This window comes from Chiloscyllium plagiosum, unplaced genomic scaffold, assembly GCF_037043375.1.
Source record: "Chiloscyllium plagiosum isolate Xiang-an unplaced genomic scaffold, Cpla_swu_hap1 HiC_scaffold_9, whole genome shotgun sequence".
Classification (NCBI taxonomy): Eukaryota; Metazoa; Chordata; class Chondrichthyes; order Orectolobiformes; family Hemiscylliidae; genus Chiloscyllium; species Chiloscyllium plagiosum.
Genome location: NW_028270147.1, coordinates 53553758 through 53576247, shown reverse-complemented (window position 1 = coordinate 53576247; position 22490 = coordinate 53553758). Strand labels below are relative to the sequence as shown.

The following is a 22490-nucleotide window of genomic DNA, read 5'->3' as shown; positions in this document are numbered from 1 at the left end:
CCCATTTTCTGCAACTCCACACAAAGGCCGCCTTGCTGATCTTTGAGGGGCCCTATTCTCTCCGAGTTACCCTTTTGTCCTTAATGTATTTGTAAAAACTCTTTGGTTTCTCCTTAATTCTATTTGCCAAAGCTATCTCATGTCCCCTTTTTGCCCTCCTGATTTCCCTCTTAAGTATACTCCTACTTCCTTTATACTCTTCTAAGGATTCACTCGATCTATCCTGTCTATACCTTACATATGCTTCCTTCTTTTTCTTAACCAAACCCTCAATTTCTTTAGTCATCCAGCATTCCGTTAGCCTTCCCTTTCACCCTAACAGGAATATACTTTCTCTGGATTCTCGTTATTGTTCCACAAAAAGGGCACAACAGACATGTGGAGATGTTTATTTGCTTAAGGAGCAGATGTTCCGACTGATGCACAGATTTGTTCCTCTGAAACAGGCAAGAAGGGGTAAACGTAAGGATCCTTGGGTGATGAGAACAGAGGAGCGTCTCGTCAAAATGAAGAAGGCAGCTTACGTAAGGTGGAGGAAACAAGGGGTCTAGCATAACTTTAGAGGATTATAGGCTTGCTAGAAAGGAGGTCAGAAATGGCTGGGGTGCCAGGAGGAGGCACAAAAAAGGCTTGGCAGGAAGGATTAGGGAGAACCTGAAGGCATTTTACTCATACGTGAGGAATAAGAGAATGATCAGGGAGAAGGTAGGGCCAGTCAGGAATAGTGTAGGGAACTTGTGTGTGGAGTCTGAGCATATAGGGCAAGCCCTAAATGAGTTTTTTTTTTTGCTTCAGTTTTCACTTAGGAAAGGGACTTACTTGTGAATGAGAACTTTGAGGAGCTGGGAAATAGGCTTGAACAGTTCAAGATTGATGAAGTTGATGTGCTGGAAATTTTGGCAAACATTAAGTCCCTGGGGCCAGACCAGATTTATCCTCGATTGCTCTGGAAGCGAGAATGGACGTTGCTAAGCTGCTGGCGAAAATCTTTGCTTCCTCACTCTCCACTGGAGTCATACCGGAGGATTGGAGAGAGGGGAATGTTGTTTCCCTTTTCAAGAAGGGTAATAAGGAATTCCCTGGCAATTGCAGTTCAGTCAGTCTTGCATCTGTGGTTAGCAAGGTTTTGGAAAGAATTCTGAGGGATAGGATTTTTGACTATTTGGAAAAGCAGTCAGCATGGCTTTGTGAGGGGCAGGTTATGCCTCACCAATCTAATTGAATTCTTTGAGGAGATGATGAGACAGGTTGAAGATCGAGCAGTGATATTTGATCAACTTCATCAAATATCTTGCTAAAATCCATAAGGTTCCCCATAATAGACCCATTCATAAAATCAGGAGGTATGGGATACAGGGAGATTTGGCTGTCTGGATTTAGAATTGGTTGGCTGACAAAAGGCAGAGTGGTTGTAGATGGAAAATATTCTGCCTGGAGGTCAGTGGTGAGTGGTGTTCTGCAGGGCTTTGTTCTTGGACCTCTGCTCTTTGCAGTTTTTATAAATGACTTGCATGAAGAGGTTGAGGGGTGGGTTAGTAAATTTGCTGATGACACAAAGGTTGGAGGTACCATTGATAGTATCAAGGGCTATTGCAGGCTGCAGTGCAACATAGAGATGCAGAGCTGGGCTGAGAAATGACAAATGGAGTTCAACCTGGATAAATACAAAGTGATGCACTTTGGAAGGTCGAACTTGAATGCTGAATATAGAATTAAAGACAGGATTCTTGGCAGTATGGAGGAACAGCGGGATCGTGGTGTTCAAGTGCACTGATCCCTCAAAGTTGCCACCCAAGTGGATAGGGTTGTTAAGAAAGCATATGGTGTTTTGGCTTTCATTAACAGGGGGATAGAGTTTAAGGGCAGTGAGGTTTTGCTGCAGCTCTACAAAACCCTGGTGAGACCACACTTGGAATATTGTGTCCAGTTCTGGTCGCCCTACTATAGGAAAGATACAGAAGCTTTGGCGAGAATGCAAAGAAGGTTTACTGGGATGCCCCCTGGACTGGAAGGCTTGTCTTATGAAGAAAGGTTGACCATGCTCTGACTTTTCCCTCTGGACAGAAGGAGGAACAAAGGTGACCTGATCGAGATATACAAGGTAATGAGAGACATGGATAGAGTCATTAGCCAGAGACTTTTCCCCAGGGCAGGATTGACTGGCACAAGGGGTCATAGTTTTAAGGTGTTAGGAGGAAGATATAGAGGAAATGTCAGAAATAGGTTCTTTATACAGTTATGAATGCATGGAATGTGTTGCCAGCGGTGGTGGTGGAAGCAGAGTTATTGGAGACATTTAACCAACTGCTGGACATGCACATGGACAGCAGTGAATTGAGGGGTGTGTAGGTTAGATTATTTTATTTTAGATTAGGAACGATCCTTGGCACAACATTATGGGCTGAAGGGCCTGTTCTGTGCTGTACTTTTCTATGTTCTGTCTGCAATCTAATTTCAAACAATTGGGTTGAATTTGTACAAGATGCTTACTGGTCTGGATTGTCCAGAGAAGCGCTTGTTATAGTTTCTAATATCTCGTATAATCTGTAGACCCTGCTTTTCCTGCTGGTTCTCACAGAATAGACTACAGAGCAAGCTCACCTGAAAAGAAAAAGAAATTTGGTTTGGTCTATTGGAGTGGACGTAGAAGGATGCAGTGTATTTTTTTGTTCTTTTAAATCAATGTCAATATTAAAACTCATAACCACAGTCTACTCCTGACTACTGTGAACCTGAATTGATGAAATAAACTCTAGCATTGCTTGATTAGATAATTCAAATATTTCAGTACAGAAGTATTTTAAATTAAAGGATTAAAATTAATGTGTAATTGGATTTCATCCAAAGCTTTTTGTTGTTTATACACATTACAAAATCGACGTAGATATCGCAATTAACCACAAAGAAGCAATCTCGCACAACACTGAGGTAGGCTGCATTTCCTTTCAGTTGAGGTATTAAACCACTATTTCGCTATTACAATAGAAGCAAATGACTTTAGCTGGATTAACTTTTGAAGGTCTTGTAAAATTAAACGTTGACGGTGGTGTCATGATGACCGATCAGACTCTGAAATACAGACATGGTTAATTTTTCACTCGAATATGTTTTTAAAAAAAATCTGCTACAGCCAAAAATGACTTGAAATTTAAATTCAGTCATTAAATATCTCCACCCTCTCAGCTGCAAGGACATCTTGTGGATTTTTATGCTTTGGCCTTCCAGGACTATACGAAAGGGCATAAAAACTAACTGCAGCACTAGTCTGTGTGTGTTCATAACCTGATATTCTAGTGTATAGGCTAGTGTACCGTGAGGAGAACAGCACCCAGAACAGCCATTTGAACACCGCTGCATTGTATTTATGTATGTTCCATGACAGATGTTAAGCCAACTGGCCTCCTTACATTCTTCAAACGAGGGGTTACATTTGCTGCTTTCCTGTCCAATAGAATGTGCCTTGAATCTATAGAATTTTGGAAAATTAACACCAACTCATTTACAATACCTTTTAAAATCTAGGGTGAACTCCATTTCAGTGTGGAGATTTGTCAGCCCATAGCTCCATCTGTTGTCTGAGGACTGTTGCCCTTGTGATTGTACTTTCACTAAGTTTGTCTGTTTTGTTCTACCTCCTGATTTACAGAAATTTATGGAATGTTTGAAGACAGAAGCAAAATGTCTGTTTATTTCAATATCCATTATTATCTACTGCTTATTCCCATTCTTACTCTGTAGAGGACAAAGCCATTCTCAAGACCAATACTCAACTGACTTACTCTTTTTCCTTTATAGATACCTCTAGAAATCCTTGCTATCCATTTTTACATTCCTACCTAGCTTTCTGTCACACCTTAATTTCGTCCTCCTAATTAACCTTTGAGCCATTTCTGTCATTATTTATACTCTGACTAATCATCTGACCTGCTTTTCAGTTATGTGCTTTCTCTAAATTCTTTAGTCACCTATTCTGATATATCACCTTAAATGTCTGCTATTGCATTTCTGTTAAACTAACCCCTGGCCAGGTTTGCTTTAGGTGGCTTGGCTTTTAAACAGTTGTCCTTATTTAGCTTTGAATTTTGCATTTTGAAGGAGATTTTAATCATCTTGTGATTGTTCCTACCTAAGGAAGCCTTTACTCTGAGGTCATTAATTAATCTCATTACATGAACAATCGACAATAATTTGCTGTCTGGTTAGTTCCAGAATATGCTGCTCTCTGAAATGATCTTGATCTTGACAGCATTTTATGAAATCCTCATTCAGGTTACCATTGCCAAGTTTTCCTGTTTAGATATAGATTGAAGTCAATCTATCACTGTCATCTCTATCACAAGCCTCCAATATTTCTTGTATTATTTGCCCACCATTATGCAAATTATTCAGGGATCTGTGAATGGATCCTACTGTGACGACTTCTTTCCCCTACTATTCCTCATCTCCACCCAAACCAATATTATATCCTGACTTCCTGGTCCAATCTCTAACTATTACACACATGCCATCCTTGATTAACAGCGTTACCCCTTGACACTTAGTAGCTTTTTAGTCTTCTACCTCAAACAGTCAAAAGATTCATTCAGGCTTGTAGAATTAGAATTTTATCTGAAAACCAGGAAACCTGAAGTTTTAAAAGATGTAGCTGACAGGACACAAATGGAAGCTGAGCATGATGAAACAAAGGGGATTGAAACCAGAGCAGCAGAAATTAGACTTCCAAGAAAAAGAGAGAAAATAGAAACAGAAGGAAGGGAAAGAGAATGAAATGAAAGAGAAATGGGAAAAAGAGGAAAGAGCATTGAGAGAACAAAAATAATTTCTGCAAAAATGGCTGGAAAGGGAATTTTAACGAAGACAGCTGAAGCTGAGGATCAGGAATTCTGTATGTCTCAAGACATTTAAAATTAGGTATTGGTGAAAAATGGAGAATCTCTCAAAGACCTGCAGTGGAGGAATGGAGTGATCCACCAGATAATCATATGCCACTATCCATGTGGAAATATTGCAGCTAGCTCATGAGAGTCTGATGGCTGAGCAGATTAGGACGTATAAAACCCAAGCCTGAAACAGCCTTTAATGGGGTCGTGATGGTATTATTGCTAGATTGTTAACCAGGCGATGTTCTACGGACCAGGTCTAGAATCCCACCACGGTAAATAGTGCAATTTGAATTGAATAAAAATCTGAAATTAAGAGTTTAATTGTGACCTTTGTCATTGCTTGGAAGAAACCATCTCGATCACCAATATAATTTAGAGAAGAAAACAGCCATCCTTACTTGGTCTGGCCTATGTATGAATCTAGTTCTAAAGCAATGTAGGGACCTAGATTTTTCTTCACCCATCTTTTTTTCTCTTCACATAACTAAAGAAACCTTTATAGTCCATCTTTATGTTGCTTGCAAGCTTACTGTCATATTCTATTTTCCCTTTCTCAATCAATACCTTTGTCCTCTGTTGCTGAATTCTAAACTTCTCAACTCCCACTCCTTAAGTCTATTTTTTTTTCTGTCCAATTAGTCTACTTTTTCCTTTAGATCTAACATTAACCTAATTTTATCTCTAATTTCCATTCTAAGTCATGGTTTGGCCACATTTTCCTTTTTACTTTTGCACCAAACTGGAACAAGCAGTTGTTGTAGTTCACCCATGTGTCCTTTGAACATTTGTCATTGTATTTCCAGCATAATCCCTTTCAGTAATGTTCTCCAATCAATCATTGCCAGAATGCCCAGTGTAGAACACTACAATCAATTACAGTACCACTGCACAGTAACATAGCTGACATTCTTGCTACAGAGATTGAACAATCTCACAGTGAGACTTATGTTCTGGCAGCTGCAGAGAGCTCCCTTGCTTTGCCACTGACCACAAAATATGACCTGTGAACAGCTCTGTTATTGCAGACATGTGAAGGAACTTCTGAGTGTTGTATTTGCCCTCTAAACAAAGTAACTACTCTTCAAATATACTTAGTTGCAATTAAAACACTTTGATACTGCCCACATTTTTCAGCATAAAATGCAAGGTTCTCCCTCTTTCTTTTTAATCAATGCCCTGTTCCTACCTGTATGTAATATGACTTTATGAAACTGCTTACATTTGTTCTTTTGGCCAGCAAATAATCTCATTGACAGAGTCGTACCTAAGATGCATATCCGTGAACGAACGCATGAGACTCATTCATTCAAATAAATAATTTGTGTTTCTGCTTTGTATAGATTTCTGCCTTCACAATCTAAGCTGGCTTCAATGGCACACACACACTGAATATGGAATTTATGCCCCGCCACTCCCCACCCTGACAGAACACTTAATCGGGTGAGAGGATGCAGGGTGGTGACCCCATCACTTGATCATAGCTGAAACTGCACCATCACTTTTCCATCAGTCCAACTAAATTTGCTAGGAATTCTCTCATAGTATGCTCATCCCATCTTGGACTAACAATGTTTGCCTATACAGTACGAAAATTTCCTCTATATTTTGTCTTGGAAAAACTATATGTAAAACTCTCCTTTAATGTCCTGGATTTCACTAGTTGTTCACATTTCACTCTTCTCCTCTTTTAACTTAAATACTAACATCTGACTGAATTGGCTAAATTCTCCACAACAGTGGGCACGAATAACGAAGGAGCTGACTTTTCCAAGATTTGTTAACTCACTATGAAAGGTGGGGAGAAGAATGCATCCATTTGGTCAAAGGAAGGATTTCTAATCAAAGAGTCATGGACATGGACTATGATGCAACCAGTTCTTGGATTTTTGAGGTTGTAGAAATTAGTGGAAAGAAAATGAGACTTGGGAATGCTGCTCTCTGGGTCTCTCACCCTTGCCATGAAGTTCTATTGCAGAATATGAGGATTGGCAGTGAGGTCAGTTCTCACAAAGACCTGGGAAGAGAACAACTTCTCCAACCAAGCAGGCATGAATGGAATTGGCCAAAAAAGTCACCAGCAGGGCTGTAGTCCTCCCAACCTGGGGATGCTGCACCAAGAGAATCCAGGAGGTGGAAGAGGTAAGGGACTTTCGTGAAAAGTCTGGAAAGATATTTCTCAGGACGACACTTTTTAAAAATGTATTCATTGGATGCAGGCATCACTGGTTAGACCAGCATTTATTGCCCATTCCTAATTGCCCAGAGGCCAGTTAAGAATCCACTACATTGCTGTAAGTTTGGAGTCACAAGTAGGTCAGATCAGGTAAGGACAACGTTTCCTTCCCTAATGGACATTAGTGAATCACATGGGGTTTTTCCAAGCCAAATTGAGAATAGTTTCATGGCCATTAGACTCTTCATTCCAGATTTTTATAGAATTCAATTTTCGCCATCTGCCCTGGCAAGATGTAATCCAAGGTCCACAAAACGTTGTATTGATTTCTGTATTAATAATTTAACAATGCAGTAGTTTCCCACCTCCCCCCACCCCGTACCTGCGGGGGACATGTTCTAGGACCGACTGCGGATAGGAGCGAGCCCTCTCATTTCAATGGGATACGTACCTTCCTGACAGCCTCCTGGTCCCTGGTTCCCTATAATATGTTCAGGACGCAATAGTCCGTGGGTAACTGAAACCATGGAAAACAATTTCTTGGATACCAGGGTCACACTGTAATAACACCAGGCCATCGCCTCCCCCTGCATCTTCCTCTTGCAGGTTCACTCATTCCTGTTTCTCTCCAGTCATCTTATATCACGGACAGCACGGTGGCTCAGTGGTTAGCACTGCTGCCTCACAGCACCAGGGTCCCAGGCTAAATCAAGCCTCGGAATTTGCACATTCTCCCCGTGTCTGTGTGAGTTTCCTCTGGGCGCTCCAGTTTCCTCCCACAGTACAAAAATGTGCAGGTTGGGTGAATTGGCCATGCTAAATTGCCCATAGTGCTAGGTGCATTAGTCAGAGGGAAATAGCTCGGAGTGGGTTACTCTTCGGAGGGTCGGTGTGGACTGGTTGGACCGAAGGGCCTGTTTCCACACTGTAGCCAATCTAATCTATCTTCTCTAATCACCATCTGAACATTGAACTCCCACACTCACTTTCAGCCTATTACCCTCTCATACCCAGGCCTCTCAGTTGCCCTTAAAGGTTGATCTTCCTTCCTCTCCACATTAGACATTATAAATACTTGCACATGCCTGCTACATTTGTTTGCACAAAGTGTGGTGATAAGCAGAGACCAGGAAGTGAGGGGATTGTTGGTGGACAAATGGCTTTCCATTGACAGGCACCTTACCACTTGTTGGTAATGCATTCGCATCTGCTCCTAATGGAAAGCAGATTCAGGAGGGTGCAGGTGTCAGCTACGATCTACATGCAGGAGCTTGCGTTTTCTGAGGCACCAGTGCACAAACATGTTGTGAGAACTAATTCTCTGTCTTTAGACCTATTTGGGGACCTCACCTCCTTCCACCTTGATCTCAATATCCATCATGTACCTCTTTTAGGAAGAGAATATAGCTGAGGAATAGGTGCCTAGTTCTGCTCATGTTGATGTCTATTGCTTTGCTCTTCCCCCTGTCTTTCAGTCGTGGTAGAAGGTGAAATTGCATAAGATGCTTCTATGCCTTGAGAGCTGGCAGCAGGGGAAGGCATTTGAACATCGGTGAAGTGCCTTCCATGAAGCTTGGCATCTATCTGTTAATTGGTAATAATCCTATCTAAGGGATAAAGTCCTTTTAACCAACAATCTTTCTCACCTGGGCACGGCTGGCACTCAGTGCAACTTCCCAATGCCTTTCCAACTTGCCAGTCTTACTAAAGAAGCTCTTACCACTCTATCCTAGCTTGAGTGAACCTGGTGAGTTGCTGAAAGGCTGAGAAACAGGGGCCCTGGCTGTGAAATCCATAACTAAGGATTTTTAAAAAAGTACTAGATTGTCTTTTTTTTTGGAGCACCTTAATTGGTTCCCCAGAAATCATGAAGTATTTCCTGTTTGCCTTCAATTCCACTCCAGAAAAACATAAAAGTTGGCAGGATGATGCTTGAATCCTGACCCAGAGTCACTTTAGGACATTCAACTCCCATCATGCACATAAACTTGTTTCCCCTTGCCACAGAAAATTCTTCTCAATAAGTCACACTGGGAATTATAGAGTCCTAGAATCCTGCAGCATGGAGACAGGCCCTTTGACCCAAATTGGTGCACGCTGACCCATATGTCCATCTATGCTAACTTCATTTCCCTGCACTTGGCCCATATCCTTCTAATCCTTTCCTATTCATGTATTTGTCCAAATGCCTTTTAAATGTTGTTAACATATTCACCTCAACTACTGGCTAGCAGCTCATTCCTTATGCATACCACCCTCTGTGTAAAAAAAAAACAATTATTCCTCTGGTTCTGTTTTTATTCTTTTTCCCGATCCAACCTTAAACTGATGCCTTCTAGTCCTCTATTCCCAACCCTGGGAAAAAGACTGAGTGCATGCACTGTATCCATGTCTCCTCTATAAGGTCCCCCCTCAGTTTCCAAAGCTCTAAAGAAAAAAGACCTAGCTTGTCCAAACTCTCCCTATAACTCAGACCATGGAGTCCAGGCAACATTCTTGTAAATTTCTTTTGCACTCTTTCCAGTTTAAAAACATCCTTCCTATAAAAGGTGACCAAAACTGAACACAATACTCTAAGTGCAGCCTCATCAACATAAAAGCTTAAAGTCCAGTTGGGAAGTTATGTACTACATTCACATTGATCCTTTGATTCTGATGATGGTGTGAAAGAAAGTAGCAGCTCACTCGAGTTATGTGTCCCAAATTCCGATTTAAAGCTAGCCTAGAGTCCCAGGTTCAAACACTGGGGTAGGTTTTAACTCCCCATAATTTTAATAATAGCCACCAGTGACATTGATAATCCATAAATTGCATTAGCATGCTGCCTTCCAATTCTCTTTGTCTCCACAAACATTCTTGGTTATGTAGAAAATATCAGATTTCCCAAAGGTGGAAGAAACCACAAGTCCATCTTCTCACAACCTGATCCCTCATGTTGGCACATGTACATTTACACAATTTGAATTTAAACAACATTTTACATTTAAGTTGTATTTATTAAACTGAGGTACATTCATTTTTTTTTTAAGATGGAAACATGCTAAAACATACCTTTTGTCTGCATAGCGGACAGCTCACAGCTCCTAACAAAGGACCATGTCCCCAGTATGCAATCAAACATGGACCTGTTAGTAAAGAACAGAAATAAAATAACTCAGGAATAAAATAAGTCTAATGACCTTCATTTCTAAAAATGGGCCTATATTCTTCAGATTTTTAGAAGAATTAAAAGCCACCTTACTGAAACACGCAAGATTCTGAAGACACTGAGAGATTGTTAGTTTGTTTCTACTGGTTGGGGAATGTAAAATATGGAGTCATAGTCTTGGGATAAGGGGCCAATCATTGAGGATTAAGATGAGGAGAAAATGCTTCAATCAAGTCTCTAGCCTAGAAGGTGTGGATTTTCCATTGCAGAATATATTTAAGATTTCTGGTCTCTGGGAATCAATGTAATATGAAGAGAGGACAGGAAAAGTGGAGTTGAAGTACAAGATCAGCCATGATCATATTGAATGGTGGAGCATGATAGATAGGCCATTTATTCTCTTCCTGCTCTTATTTCTTTATTGCAGAATCTAGTGCAAAACTAAATCAGGCTGATGGGAAGCGTTTTTAGACAATTTCAACCTGTTTGCATGGAAGTTTTAGGCCAACAGCATAAAATTAGTAAAGAATTTGGCAATAACTGGCAACAAATCCAAAATGAAGGTTCCAGATGCACAAAACATGTTGCATTGATACAATGATGCAAAGTCAGTTGCATACTTCAGGAGGCAGGCTGAAATCTACTTCAAATGTAATAATAATATAGCGCAATGCAGCAAGACCAGGTTTGGGCTGAAAAGTAGCAAGTAACATTTGCACTACACAACTGGCAGATGTATAGTTTGAGATTATTATGTTTTCAGGGGCATTGCAGGTGAAATCAAGGATGTAACGTGAGCTGTTCTGAAGTCTGCTGACAGTAACTTTGTGAACATAAAAGATGCAAGATATTTCCTTTTGGAGCCAGTAGTGGTAACCTGCATGTTTACTGTGAGGCCTGTGAATCTCTGAAGTTCCATAGAAATCTTAAGAATGTCAAATTGTTAACAGCTGTGTTTGAAACCATTTATTTTAAAGAGGGAAGTCAGGTTTTCAAGGACAACTAATATTGAAGAACTAACTTTGATACATTTGTCAAGGTGAAGGATACAGAGGAAGCCATTAAAAAGATAAAGTTGCAGACTTTCCAAGAAAGATATAAGGAGCAGATAAAGCACAAAACAATCTCTGATTCACCATGCAGGAGTGGTGGTGGAAGTTCACACTCAGATTGACCAGACCAAATTCATCTGAGTTAAAATTAGACTTGAAGAATCACTAGCTTAGGCTAGAGAAGAGTCTCAATGGATAGAAACCTGATTGTGAAAGATAATTTTAAGATGACAATTTACTCAGCTAAGAAAACAGGACAGGAATAAAGCCATAGGAGCAAGAAATCACTTTGGATTGATTCAGAGAAAACTAAATGTCTACAAAAGTGAATGTGTAAGCTAAGGTGTAAAAAATGGTTCTTTGATTGGGTTAAGAATAAGAAGAGTTGAGAGAGTGGTGCTGGAAAAGTACAGCAGGTCAGGCAGAATCCGAGGAGCAGCAGTATCGATGTTTCGGGCATTAGCTCTTCATCATTGTGGGCGGCACAGTGGTTAGCACTGCTGCCTCACAGCGCCAGAGACCTGGGTTCAATTCCCGACTCAGGCGACTGACTGTGTGGAGTTTGCACGTTCTCCCCGTGTCTGCGTGGGTTTCCTCTGGGTGCTCCGGTTTCCTCCCACAGTCCAAAGATGTGCAGGTCAGGTGAATTGGCCATGCTAAATTGTCCGTAGTGTTAGGTAAGAGATAAATGTAGGGGTATGGGTGGGTTGCGCTTTGGCGGGTCGGTGTGGACTTGTTGGGCCGAAGGGCCTATTTCCACACTGTAAGTAATCTAATCTAATCTAATCAGGAATGAGGTTTTTGGGCCGGGGGAGTGGTGGTGATGGGGAGCTGGGAGACAACTAGGAGGGCGTGGGGCTACGGGTGAAAGTAGCTGGGAATGTGATAGGTAGATGAGGTGCAGGTGGAAGTGATGGGGAGGGGAGGGTGGAGCAAATGGGTTGGAAGAAAGGAAGATGGACAGGTAGGACTGGTCAAGGGGGCAGTGCTGAGTTGGAGGCTTGGCACTGGGATAAGGTGGGGGAGGGAAAGTGGTGAAATCCACATGGATCCCATGTGGTTGCAGGGTCCCAAGGCAGAAGATGAAGCATTCTTCCTCCAGGTGCCGGGTGGTAAGAGTTTGACAATGAGGAGGCCCATGACCTGTATGTGCTTGGTGGCATGGGAGGGGGCAGTAAAATGTTCAGCCTCGGGGTGGTGGGGTTGGATGGTGCGGGTGTCTGGGACTGTATCAGCACTTACACAATTCCTTCAAAGTCACACATCATCCTCAATTATATTGCTGATCCATTACTGTCATTTTGTAAAAATACTTAAACCCCTCCCTCACTCCACAGTGGGTGTAATTATATTACATGGACTACAGTGGAACAAGTTTGGTTCACCACCTAGACAAGAGAATTATAGATGGGCAATAAATAATGGCCTTGCTGATGAAATTTATATCCCATGAGCAAATAAAATAATAACCAAGCTACTAGGTAGTATGATTGCTATTATTTAGCTAGTTACAACTAGGTGAGAAATAGTGGTTTGGCTCCCCTCTTTTTACCCCAACTCAGTCAGTTGCAACAAATGTTCATTTTCAGCCAGCAGTTATCATACTTTAACCAAAATGGATAATAATGAGTAAACGAAAAGAATTTTAACTACCAACTCCAAGAGATATAGCAGAACATCACATTAAGCGCACTGGTGGATTGGACTGGTTGAAGTTTGAAACATTGTTTTGCTCCCTTGGTTCCCCAAGTGGATAACCTTTACTTCTCACTGGCAAACCCCTGGTGATATGCTCCCTTTGTTTTTTCCTGTTCCAAGTGTTCCATTTTCCTTAACACTACTGCCATCAGGTGGTGTTCAATTTCTGCGAAACTGCCCTCCAGCTCTTCCACAAAGTACATCTTCTTTGTCTCTTGGTCTGTGTCAAAACTGTTTCATGTTTACCATGAATGTGTCTTTTAACCATATCTGCCTCTGTCCTGCTTTCTCTTAACACTTTCCCTGGCCCTTTCTTCCCTTTTTATATGCCTATTGTCTTAACTCTTTTGACAACAATTTTTCTGATATTGCTATATTACTTTCAATCCTGTTTAATTTAAGCCACCCAAACCTGAGGCGATTTATTGTCCCCTGTTAGGTCTCTGAACCTTTCTAGTTTGCCAGCCTATTTTCCACTTTTCTTACTGATGTAATTCAAGAGATCCTTCTCCAAAGGTTGCCGGAATATTTCAACTATTATGTTAACTACTATAAAGAGATAAAGAAAGGTGATGGAAATTAAAAGTTGACAATTTACATTTGCCACTATCATATCAAACAATATGCCAGATGTTAACAATGCCTGAGAATTCAATTGGAGCACCAGAAAACTTACTTTGGCCGTGCACATGAAATTTATAGGTACTAAAATTAGGCATGCAGATCTGTTGTTGAGCAGTGTATGAAGAGATGATAAACAAGCTTTTCTGATAATCCAGCAGCTTTCCAAATCAATTTTCCTTAAAATTGAATATACTCAGTTAATCATGTGATTTGAACTAATGACTGGTACATTATCAGCCTAATATCATAACCACTAAGCTGACGTATTCTGCAGCAGTATAACTCATTTCAAATTACTTAAATTGCTGTTTGCACTAATTAAAACAAATATTATGTGAAAACATTGATATGATTGTTCACTTGTATCATTGTTGAAAATTTATTAGCATGATTTCTTAACAGGAGAAATTATATTTTAACACTGCCCTGGAATGCCATTTAATAAAATAATCAGATAGTTAATAATTAAAAAGTGACTTAGTAATTTGATTTTTGAGAATAATAACATTTTAAAACATTTGTCACAACAGCCAAATGGAACTACATCTACTTTGGATATCCAATGTCTTTGACTGATAGTGTTGTTCTCAATTTCATAAATGTGTACGATGTTGCATTATCAGGTTGTCCAACCACCTGATGAAGGAGCAGCACTCCAAAAGCTAGTGCTTTCAAATAAACCTGTTGGACTATAACCTGGTGTTGTGATTTTATTTAGCTCTGCTATTATTGTCTCTCATTATATTCACCAGCAGGGGGAGGAGGTGAGTTCATTTGCAGGCACATAAGGTCCTGGATAATTCTGTGTGAATGATTTCAGTCGCCAAATTCCTCAGATTGATTGACATACTATGTAAAAGTGCTTTTCAAATTCTTGTCTTCTGTGGAGCCTGGGAAAGTGGTCAGTTGCCGCAAAAGTTAGCTTTCTCGTTTTTGTACAAATTGCTCCATGATGCCTTTTTTCTGACACTTAAGTATTTATTTTCTACGTTTCAGTAAGATATTGTAATGAATGTACAGTGATTATTACAGAATTTTTTTAATATTTTGAGTATATTTAAAAACCCTGTTTTGTCACAGCTCAAAACTTTGTTAACAAAGTAATTTGTGGGTTTTTCCTTCAAATAAAATTTCTCCATTATTACACTTAATCAAAAAAATTAATCTATCTGACATCAGTGAATTGCACACGGTGTGGATGCTGAGAGGGCTGTGCATTGGTTAATAAAATTGTGATTTTTCTGAGTTCAGATGACAGGCAAAGACAAGAGTGAAACCAAATGATTTAAGGTTATTTGAATCTAAATTACAATATGTCTGTTATTAAAATGCATGCTGCAGTTTTACCAACAGGAAAGTAACTGCTAATAGCACAGCTGCGATTACATTCAGCACAAACAGTTATTGTCATTACGTGGACTCCAGAAGACTGATTATTTTCAGCAGAAATACGCAAATGCATTTGGTTCATTGTAGTTGGCTCAGTGAATACTCATGGACTGGAATGTATTAAACTGCACAAAAAGTCAAATAAGAATAAAACTGGCCAGAACACCCACATTGACCTAAGCAATGGAAACAATCAAGGCACAGGCTGACCAGTTCACCCTGCAAAATCTTCCTCCCTAACATCTACGTACCTGTGCAAAAATGGGAGATATGTCTATCAGATGAGTTAAGTAACAACCTAATATGTTCATATTTACCAAGCTATACCTAACAAATAGTATACCAAACAGGGCTAAAATTACACAGGGGCAGGAGACAAATTCATCGCCAAAACCATCCACTTGCCCAGGAAAAATTCAATCATGATGTAAGCCATGAGGAAAATGTCACCAACCTAAGTTGAATGTAAGTGTCTCTGAGGTACTACTCAGCAGTACACTGTTTGTTTCCTGTATTCACAGCTGATAGATTCACTTGTGCCTTTGTAGACACAAAGTTCTGCCTTCACACTGAGGATGCCTATCATCATGTTGTGTGGTCCTACACCATGCTAAATAATATAGATTCAGACAGATCTAGCAACTTAATTGTGCGTCCATGAGTCACTGAGGCCTATCATCAACAGAATTGTATTGATTCAAATCTGTAAAGACTGACTGCTGCGTATGTCTCACTCTATCATTACTGTCAGAATCAACCCTACTTTTATTTTAAAAATGTGTAGGAGAGCATGGCAGGATCAACACCAGGCATAGCTAAATTTTAATGAAACCACAAAAATGCATGGAATAGACATAGCAAAGCAATTCCAGAACCAATGGATCAGGTTGAAGTTCTGCAGCACTAATCAAGAATACTGGCAAATAATTAAACAAATAAGCACAGGAGGTAGCAAGGTGAGAAGTGGGGAATGATCATCACTGATGATTGCACAATGTTCAGCACCATTCTGAATTCTTCAACCATTGTAGCTATCTGTGCCTATATGAAGCAGGAAATGGGCAACTTTCCGTCTTGGGCTTATAAATGCCAAGTAATATTCATGCCACACAAGTGTCAACAATCTAACCATATCCTATTCAATGGCATTACCTTCACTGAATTTCCCCCACCGTGAACATCCTAAGGGTCATCAATACACAATAACTGGACTCAATCAGCCACAAAATACCACAGCTGCAAGAGCAGGACAAAATTTGATAACTCTTAAGTTGAGTAACTTGCCTCCTGGCTCCTCAAAATTACTCCATCTAAAAGATAGAAGATGTATATCTGATCAAATGCTCTTTATTTACCTGGATGAGTGCTGCTCCAATAATGCTTAATAATCTCAGGACAATACAGCCTTGATTGGCAGCCCATCCACAGTGGCAGCAATATGAACTATCCTCAAGATGTAATGCAACAATCTGGCAAGCTCATTTTAATGGCATCTTCCAAACCTGCAACTTCCTCTATCCAGAATGACTAGAACAGCAGATACCTGGAAACACCACCACTTAGACCATTATCTCTGAGCCACTTTCCATCCTAACTTGGAACTATATCATTCCTTCAGTGTTGCCTGGTCAGAATCCTAGAACTATGATCCTAACTGCACTGTGTGTGTATCCACACCACATTAACTATAGCAATTTAAGGAACTAATTTACCACTACCTTTTGAGCAATTATGGATGGTCAACAATTTTAGTTGGGTCACGTCCCATGAATAAATAAAGGAAAAATGTATAGAAACTGGTCTTTAGCCCAACTGGGTCTATGTCAGTGATTTATACTTCACGCAAGACTCCTCCAATCCTGCTTCAGCTAACTCTATCACAGCTTTCTATTCTTTTGCAATGCAGAAAAAAAATTACGGCAGTCAGTAAACTTGCACAAGTATTTTCTAAACAGTAGATAATGTATTGCAATTTAAGTTATAACCTTATGTAGCCATACATTCCTTTAGTAATGGCAAAATATTAAATCTGATAGGTTTGCTGAGCTGCAGTTTTTTATTATCAAAAATGACCATTGCTGTGTATTCAGAACTTGTGTTTTCAAACCCAATGCAATATATTGAAATTAAATTTTAAAAAGGACCATTTTGAAATTCCAAGTTCTATTTGCCAATGGATCCAACAATCTGGAACTAGGGAATGGAGACAAAGTCTAGAACTCATAGACAAGCTATATTGATATAGTGGTTCTCATTCGGATGAATAATTTGGGAGTGATTATGAAAATATGCTCTATTTTTCTAATAGTTGAATAGGCTGCTGATGATCACTAGACAAACTCTCAAGGAGTGCAAGAAATTTGGAGTAAGCTTGCAGAGAACTTAAAAATGCACTGTAAAAGCATCTCTAAGTATGTGAAGAGAAAACAAGTGGTGAAGCCAAATGTAGGTCCCTCACAGTCTAAAACAGGAATTCATAATAGGGAACATATAAGTGGCTAACAAACTAAACACACACTTTGGTGTTCTCCTTTGTGACCACAGAAACAATAACATACCAGAAATGTTGGGGAACACAAAGTTTCGTGAGAGGGAGAAACCGAAGGTATTCAGTATTATTAGGGAAATGATGTTGGGGATATTGATGGGATTGAAAGCTAATAATTCCCTAGAGTACTTAAGTGCTCTGGGATGTCGATTATCATGCCCTGGGCAGTTATCAGTCTTCAATTAGCCATGATTATAATGAATGGTAGAGCTGAATGGCCTACTACTGCACCTAATTTCTTTGTTTCTATGTTTAAAAACAGTAACAACTTGGAAAAAAGTAGCAGAGGGTTTTTGATGCTAATGGAATTATTATCATTGTGTCCTAGTCTCTTCAGGAATTGAAGTGAGTGGAGATAATATTTTTCTAAATTTTCTTACTCATGCCATGATATGTACCCATGTGGCCATTCCTGATATATAAACAGAGATGAATGTTACTATGCTGCTTGAAGTTGGCATGAGGCGGCAAGTATAGCCTAATCTTGTCTTTAACCAATTACAACACTTAAAAGGCATTTGGATGTTTATGAATAGAAAGATTTTACGGGGATATGGGCCCAAGTGCCAACAGGTGGGACTAGATTAGTCTGAAAACACCCAGTCTTGTCTGCTCTCTGAAGCTAAGCAGACTTGGGCCTGATTAGTACTTGGATGGGAGACTGCCTGGGAATATCAGGTGCAGTAGGCTTCATCCAGGGATGTTATTTGGGTGGAACAAAGAAATAAGAAAGGCATGATCTCTTTATTGGGATTGTATTATAGACCCTCTAATAGTCAGAGAGAAATTGAGAAACAAATTTGTAAGGAGATCTCAGTTATCTGTAAGAATAATAGGGTGGTTATGGTAGGGGATTTTAACTTAGCCATAGTGTTATGTGTTTAGATGGAGAGGAATTTGTTAAGCATATACAAGAATATTTTCTGATTCAGTATGTGAATGTACCTATGAGAAGGTGTACGATTCTACCTACTCTTGGAAAATAAGGCGGGGCAGGTGACTGAGGTGTCAGTGGGGGAGCACTTTGGGGCCAGTGACCATAATTCTGTTAGTTTTAAAATAATGATGGAAAAAGATAGACTAGATCTAAAAGTTGAAGTTCTAAATTGGAGGAAGGCCAATTTTGACACTATTAGGCAAAAACTTTCAAAAGCTGATTGGGTGCAGATGTTTGCAGGTAAAGGGATGGCTGGAAAATGGGAAGACTTCAGAAATGGGATAACGAGAATCCAGAGAAAGTATATTCCTTTTAGGGTGAAAGGAAAGGCTGGTAGGTATAGGGAATGCTGGATGACTAAAGAAATTGAGGTTTTGATTAAGAAAAAGAAGGAAGCATATGTCAAGTATAGACAGGATAGATCGAGTGAATCCTTAGAGTATAAAGGCAGTAGGAGAAATCAGGAAGGCAAAAAGGGGACATGAGATAGCTTTGGCAAATAGAGTTAATGAGAATCCAAAGGGTTTTTACAAATACATTAAGGACAAAAGGGTAACTAGGGAGAGAATAGCGCCCCTCAAAGATCAGCAAAGGCGGCCTTTGTGTGGAGCTGCAGGAGATGAGGGAGATACTAAACAAGTATTTTGCATTAGTATTTAATGTGGAAACGGATATGGAAGACATAGAATGTAAGGAAATAGATGGTGACATCTTGAAAAATGTCCATATTACAGAGGAGAAAGTGCTGGATGTCTTGAAACACATAAGTGGATAAATCCCCAGGACCTGTTCAGGTGTACCCTAGACCTTTGTGGGAAAATAAGGAAGTTATTGCTGGGCCTCTTACTGAGATACTTATATTAGCGATAGTTACAGGTGAGGTGCCAGAAGACTGGAGGTTGGCAAATGTTTGCCACTGTTCAGGAAAGGTGGTAAGGACAAGCCAGGGAACTACAGACCAGTGAGCCTGACCTCAGTGGTGGGCAAATTGTTAGAGTGGAACCTGAGGGACAGAATGTACATGTATTTGGAAAGGCAAGGATTGATTAGGCCTAGTCAACATGGCGAGATGCATGAGAAATCATGTCTCACAAACTTGATTGAATTTTTTGAAGAAGTAACAAAGAGGATTGATGAGGACAGATCAGTAGACGTGATTTATATGGACTTCAGTATGCTTTCGACAAGGTTTCCCATGAGAGACTGATTAGCAAGGTTAGATCTCATGGAAAATAGGGAGAACTCACCATTTGAATACAGAACTTGCTCAAAGGTAGAAGACAGAGGGTTGTTTTTCAGACTGGAGGCTGGTGACCTGTGGAGTACCGCAAGGATTGGTGCTGAATCCACTACTTTTCTTCATTTATATAAATGATTTGGATGTGAGCATAAGAGGTATAATTAGTAAGTTTGCTGATGACACCAAAATTGGAGGTGTAGTGGACAGCGAAGAAGGTTACCTCAGATTACAACGGGATCTTGATCAGATGGGCCAATGGGCTGAGAGGTGGCAGATGGTGTTTAATTTAGATAAATGCGAGGTGCTGCATTTTGGAAAAGCAAATCCTAGCAGGACTTATACATTGAATGGTAAGGTCCCAGGGAGTGTTGCTGAACAAAGAGACCTTGGAGTGCAGGTTCATAGCTCCTTGAAAGTGGAGTTGCAGGTATGTAGGATAGTGAAGAAGGCATTTGGTATGCTTTCCTTTATTGGTCAGAATATTGGGTACAGGAGTTGGGAGGTCATGTTGCGGCTGTACAGGACATTGGTTAGGCCACTGTTGGAATATTGCATGCAGTTCTGGTCTCCTTCCTATCGGAGAGATGTTGTGAAATTTGAAAGGGTTCAGAAAAGATTTATAAAGGTGTTTCCAGAGTTGGAGGATTTGAGCTATAGGGAGAGGCTGAATAGGCTGGGGTTTTTTCCCTGGAGCATTGCAGACTGAGGGATGACCTTATAGAGGTTTATAAAATCATGAGGGGCATGGATAGGATAAATAGACAAAGTGTTTTCCCTGGGGTGAGGGAGTCCAGAACTAGAGGGCATAGGTTTAGGGTGAGAGGGGAAAGAGCCCTAAGGGGCAACATTTTCACACTGGGTGATACATGTATGGAATGAGCTGCAGAAAGTGGTGGAGGCTCGTACAACTGCAACATTTAAAAGGTATCTGGATAGGTATGTGAATAGGAAGGGTTTGGAGGGATATGGGGCAGGTACTGGCAGGTGGGACTATATTGGGGTGGGATATGTGGTCGGCATGGACGAGTTGGACCGAAGAGTCTGTTCCCATGCTCTACATCTCTATGACTCTGTATTTCCATTGGCAGCTTTTGCAGTACACCACAATGAAACTGCACGCTAAGGGAGGAATGCATGAGTTGTTTAAAATCATTTCAGATCACCAATGAGCAAAGAACTCAGGGTGGTTGGATTTGGTTTAATATTTTTGAGGGTACAGCAAGTGCATGTCTCGCACTTTAATTTCAAAAAGACTTTGGGAGGGACAGGCACTGTGATTGAATATCTAGTAACTTGATAAGATTTGTATGAACCATTGGTAGATCTAATTAGAGAAGAATGAAACAATCTTACCCTTAAGAAGTACATCTCAGTACAAAGCAGTGTAAGCACCTTCACTTGGTCAAACCTACCACAAAGCAAGTGGCCACAGTTAGTTTGCACAGGAAATGTGGGCACCTGGAGACAAATTGGACAAAGTTGCTCACCGTGGAAATTCATTTTAGAACAAGTTTGCAATTCCTGGAATGAAACATAAGAAATATTTCAGAATTGTTAATTATTAATTTTATTATGTGATTATCTTATAAATATTTAATATATAACTTACCTTTGCTAGTAACTATGAATTTTTATAAGTATACGGCCTATGAGTCTCAAAGATTAGATATGATACTTTCTGTATTTTACTCAGTCTTCCTCTACGTTAAATTGGCTGTTAATTTTAATAAAGTTTAATGCAAATATGTTTACTGCCATAGATGACTTTCGCTGACATAATAAATGGAATCATCAGCTTAAAAGATGATGATGATTTGGTTTGATGCCAAATGAGGGTTCTAAATCTGATGGTGTCTGGATCCTCTGCGACCTGTTCAGAGATGGTCAATTAAAAAGCCATCCTCTGAATCTCCCTCCTATTAAAGATTGTGGAAAATCTCCTGAGGCAGAAGACCCAATTAAATCCCAGAAGTGGAGTAACATACAGCCCCATTGGGAGAGATTGGCACTACCTAGACAGTTGTGAAATCACCAAGACCCCCTCAAGAAGAAGATATGCACCGAAGAAGTTTCAAAGATCAGTTAAAAAGTGTGACCGCAGCTCCAAGCTCAATTTACCCCACCTCCAATCCCAGTTACAGCCTTTAGGCAGGTACAGTTCTGGGTTGTTGGTGGAATTTAGAGGCAGTCTCACTAACCCTTCCCTGCCTGCAACAGTAGTGGACCTGCCAACATTAAGGGAATTTAAATGGTCATTGGATAAACATATGGATGATAATACAATAGTGTTGGTTAGATGGGCTTTAGATTATTTTCACAGATCAGCGCAAGATCGAGGGCTGAAGGGCCTGTACTGCGCTGTAATGTTCTATGTTCTAGCCATCAGGAGGACACCTGCAGGCAGGTTAAATAGCCTCCCTCCCCTGCTGGTGCAGGAAACTAAAAGCTAACGCAAAAGTTCTAGACCTTAAACAAATACTTAACCAGCCTAAACGTGAGTTTGGATGAGGGGGAGATAGCCCTGCTGCCTGAAACCCATTTCAACAAAGATAATCAGCACAAGGAACGGGTTCAGGAAATCAGCATGCTGGCTGCTGCTGGTATTTTCAGGCTTTTTCAGCTTCTATGTCCACCACTGGAAAATTCCTAAGATCCTGTCTCACAAAAAAAAATGGAATTCATGTTGGACTAAATTAGTGGAAACATATATTGATCTTAAGTTGAAACAGACATGAGCTATTCCTCTTGAACATTGGTGATTAATGCCACAAAGTCTAAGTTCAGTGTAATTTATAATT

The 22490-nt window shown here is 40.2% G+C and overlaps 1 protein-coding gene across 1 annotated transcript in view; it reads right to left on the bottom strand.

Annotated features, from left to right (window-relative positions):
- LOC122554373 (E3 ubiquitin-protein ligase RNF170-like) overlaps window positions 1–22490 on the bottom strand; it is a 43221-nt gene that overhangs the window by 6000 nt on the left and 14731 nt on the right. Inside the window, exons 4-6 of the mRNA XM_087990356.1 lie at window positions 21105–21213; window positions 10108–10181; window positions 2491–2601 (exon numbers count right to left, since the gene is read on the bottom strand). Of these exons, the coding sequence (XP_087846482.1) occupies window positions 2491–2601; window positions 10108–10181; window positions 21105–21213 (294 nt within the window). The remainder of the gene's footprint in view (window positions 1–2490; window positions 2602–10107; window positions 10182–21104; window positions 21214–22490) is intronic.